Source organism: Quercus robur, chromosome 5 (assembly GCF_932294415.1).
Source record: "Quercus robur chromosome 5, dhQueRobu3.1, whole genome shotgun sequence".
Taxonomy (NCBI): domain Eukaryota; kingdom Viridiplantae; phylum Streptophyta; class Magnoliopsida; order Fagales; family Fagaceae; genus Quercus; species Quercus robur.
The window spans coordinates 57394768-57397273 of NC_065538.1; the positions used below are offsets into that span (position 1 = coordinate 57394768).

The 2506-nt window shown below is 37.3% G+C and overlaps 1 protein-coding gene across 1 annotated transcript; it reads left to right on the forward strand.

Annotated features, from left to right (window-relative positions):
• The first annotated feature begins 276 nt into the window (after positions 1–276).
• Positions 277–1295, forward strand: LOC126728412 (uncharacterized). Its single transcript, XM_050434236.1, has 2 exons — positions 277–477; positions 552–1295. The coding sequence occupies exons 1-2, from the start codon at positions 277–279 to the stop codon at positions 1293–1295; spliced, it is 945 nt and encodes a 314-aa protein (XP_050290193.1).
• The last annotated feature ends 1211 nt before the right edge of the window (positions 1296–2506 follow it).

Below are 2506 nucleotides of genomic sequence, written 5' to 3' on the forward strand. Positions count from 1 at the left end.
AGAGTATGCCCTAAATTGACATTGAGCCATTGGTTGGAAATGTAGTGAATACATGATCAGATTGAGAATGATAAGTTAGAGAGAGGACACAGAAGTCAAATTCCCTTACCCCTACCTCCCCCAGGCCGTGGGCCTATTCCCTCATTTTGGAGATAGGAAAGGAGTGATAGTATAGATCCGGTTGATGGTAAGAGGAGGAAGGTGAATGCAAATTCTCCTTTGGAGAGAGCATTCCAAAATAATGCTAGACATGAATTGGATAGTAGAATTGGTAGGATGTTTTACATCGGTGGGCTTTCGTTTAACTTTGCAAGGAACCCATATTATCGTAGTTCCTATGCATATGCTGCTACCCATAGCATTCCGGATTATGTTTCTCCTGGATGCAATGCCTTGAAAAAAACACTTTTGCAAAGAGAAAGAACTAATGTTGAAAGGCTTTTGAAACCAATTAAGGACTCTTGGCTAGAAAATCATGTAAGTATAGTTTCTGATGGATGGTTAGATCCATAAAGGAGGCCTCTTATTAATATTATGGTTGTATCAAATAGGGTCCAATGTTTACAAAGGTAATTGATGGGTTAGGTGAGTTCAAAGACAAACATTATATTGCTGGGGTGTTAAAGGATGCTATAAAAGGGATTGGACATGAAAAAGTTATCCAAGTCATCACTAATAATGCTAGTGTGATGAAGTCTGCTGGAGCTCTTATTGAAGGTGAGTATCCCAAAATATTTTGGACACCATGTGTTGTCCACACTCTTAATCTAGTTTTGAAGAATATTTATGCAGCAAAAAGCACTGAAAAGAATGAAGTTACATATAAGGAATGTAGTTGGATTACATGTATTGCTGATGATGCATCATTCATATATGTTTTTATCATGAATCATTCAATGAGGTTGGCAATGTTTAATGAATTTTGTCCATTAAAACTGCTCCAAGTTGCTGATACTAGATTTGCTTCGGTTGTTGTAATGCTGAAAAGGTTGAAGTTGATAAAAAGATGCCTTCAAGCCATGGCTATTAGTGACCAATGGGCTTCTTATAAGGAGGATAATGTTGGAAAAGCTCAAAAGGTGAAAGATATGATTCTAAGCGATCGTTGGTGGAATATTGTTGATTATATCCTTGAATTCACAGCAACTATTTATGATATGCTACGAGCAGTCGACATAGATAGGCCTTGTCTTCATCTTGTGTATGAGATGTGGGATTCAATGAAAGAGAAGGTGAAGGCAGCAATATATCAGCATGAAGGCTTGGAAGATGATGAGTATAGCTTATTTTTTTAATGTGGTGTATGATATACTCATTGATCGATAGACTAAAAATTGTACACCACTACATTATTTGGCTCATTCCTTAAATCCTAAGTAAGTACTTTTATTTTCTATTTTCCTTAGTTCCCCCTTCTAGTAAAACACATGTTTCATCTATATTTGTTTTTTAATCTTTAGCTAGGTATTACTCTATTGAATGGCTTTCGGAGAATCCAAAACGCATTGCTCCACATCAGGATCATGAAATTTCTATGGAAAGGACAAGTGTTTGGATCGATACTTTGAAGATGAGAATGACTTAAGGGTGGTGAAAGTAGAGTTTGCTGCATTTTTAGGAGGGAGGTTTCCTTCACCATGCAGATGCCTTGACAGATAGGTGGGCCTTACAACCTTTGGTTTGGAGGCAATACCATGGCTCCTCATTTCCAACTCTTTAAACCTTTACCCTTAAACTTCTTGGACAACCTTATTCATCCTCATATGTTGAGAGGAATTGGAGCATACACAAATTCATTCATTCCTTAAAAAGAAACAAAATGGCTTTTGCACATGCTGAGAATTTGGTATATGTGCATTCTAATCTTCGACTCTTGTCAAGGCACAATGAGGAGAACGTAAATACAGCAACAAAGATGTGGAATATTGCAGGAGACTCTTGGAATGAAAGCGACATACATGGAGGAGCTGGAATTCTTGAGAATGCTGCCCTTAAACTTGATGAGCCAAAGTTGGAGGCCATAGTTATTGGGAATGCTAGCACTAGTGTTACTACTAGTGAAAGTGAAGTTCGAAGTGAAGCTATTGATCTTGATGATGATGATGCGAGTTGTATTTTGATTGTCTTGTTGATTATCTTTTATTTTGTTTTAGTTTCAAACTTGTGAGTTGTATTATAATTTCCGAACATCATGGAATGTTTTAGTTTCAAACTTATGGGTTGTATTTAATTTATGAACATCATGTTTTAGTTATTATCTACTATTGCTCATAAATTTGGTATACGTTTATATAATGTGAAAAAAGTATGCTTAGCAATATATTAAAAATATAAATAAAAATATTTTTAGAAATTCTTTAATCACCGCACTTGTACCCTACTTTTTCAAAAATTGCAAAGTCTCGCACCCGTACCCGCGAAAACACACCCGTGCTTCATAGCCCCCCCCCCCCCCCCCCCCCCCCCCCGGCGGGCGGGCGCCTGCCCGCAAAGAAAAAAGAAAAAA

What these genes read in the sequence shown, in the direction of transcription:
- LOC126728412 (XM_050434236.1), top strand. Translation starts at nt 277, where the DNA reads ATGTTTTACATCGGTGGGCTTTCGTTTAACTTTGCAAGGAACCCATAT. An exon ending in ACTCTTGGCTAGAAAATCAT is followed by an intron (nt 478 to 551) that starts GTAAGTATAGTT and finishes TGTATCAAATAG; the next exon opens with GGTCCAATGTTTACAAAGGT.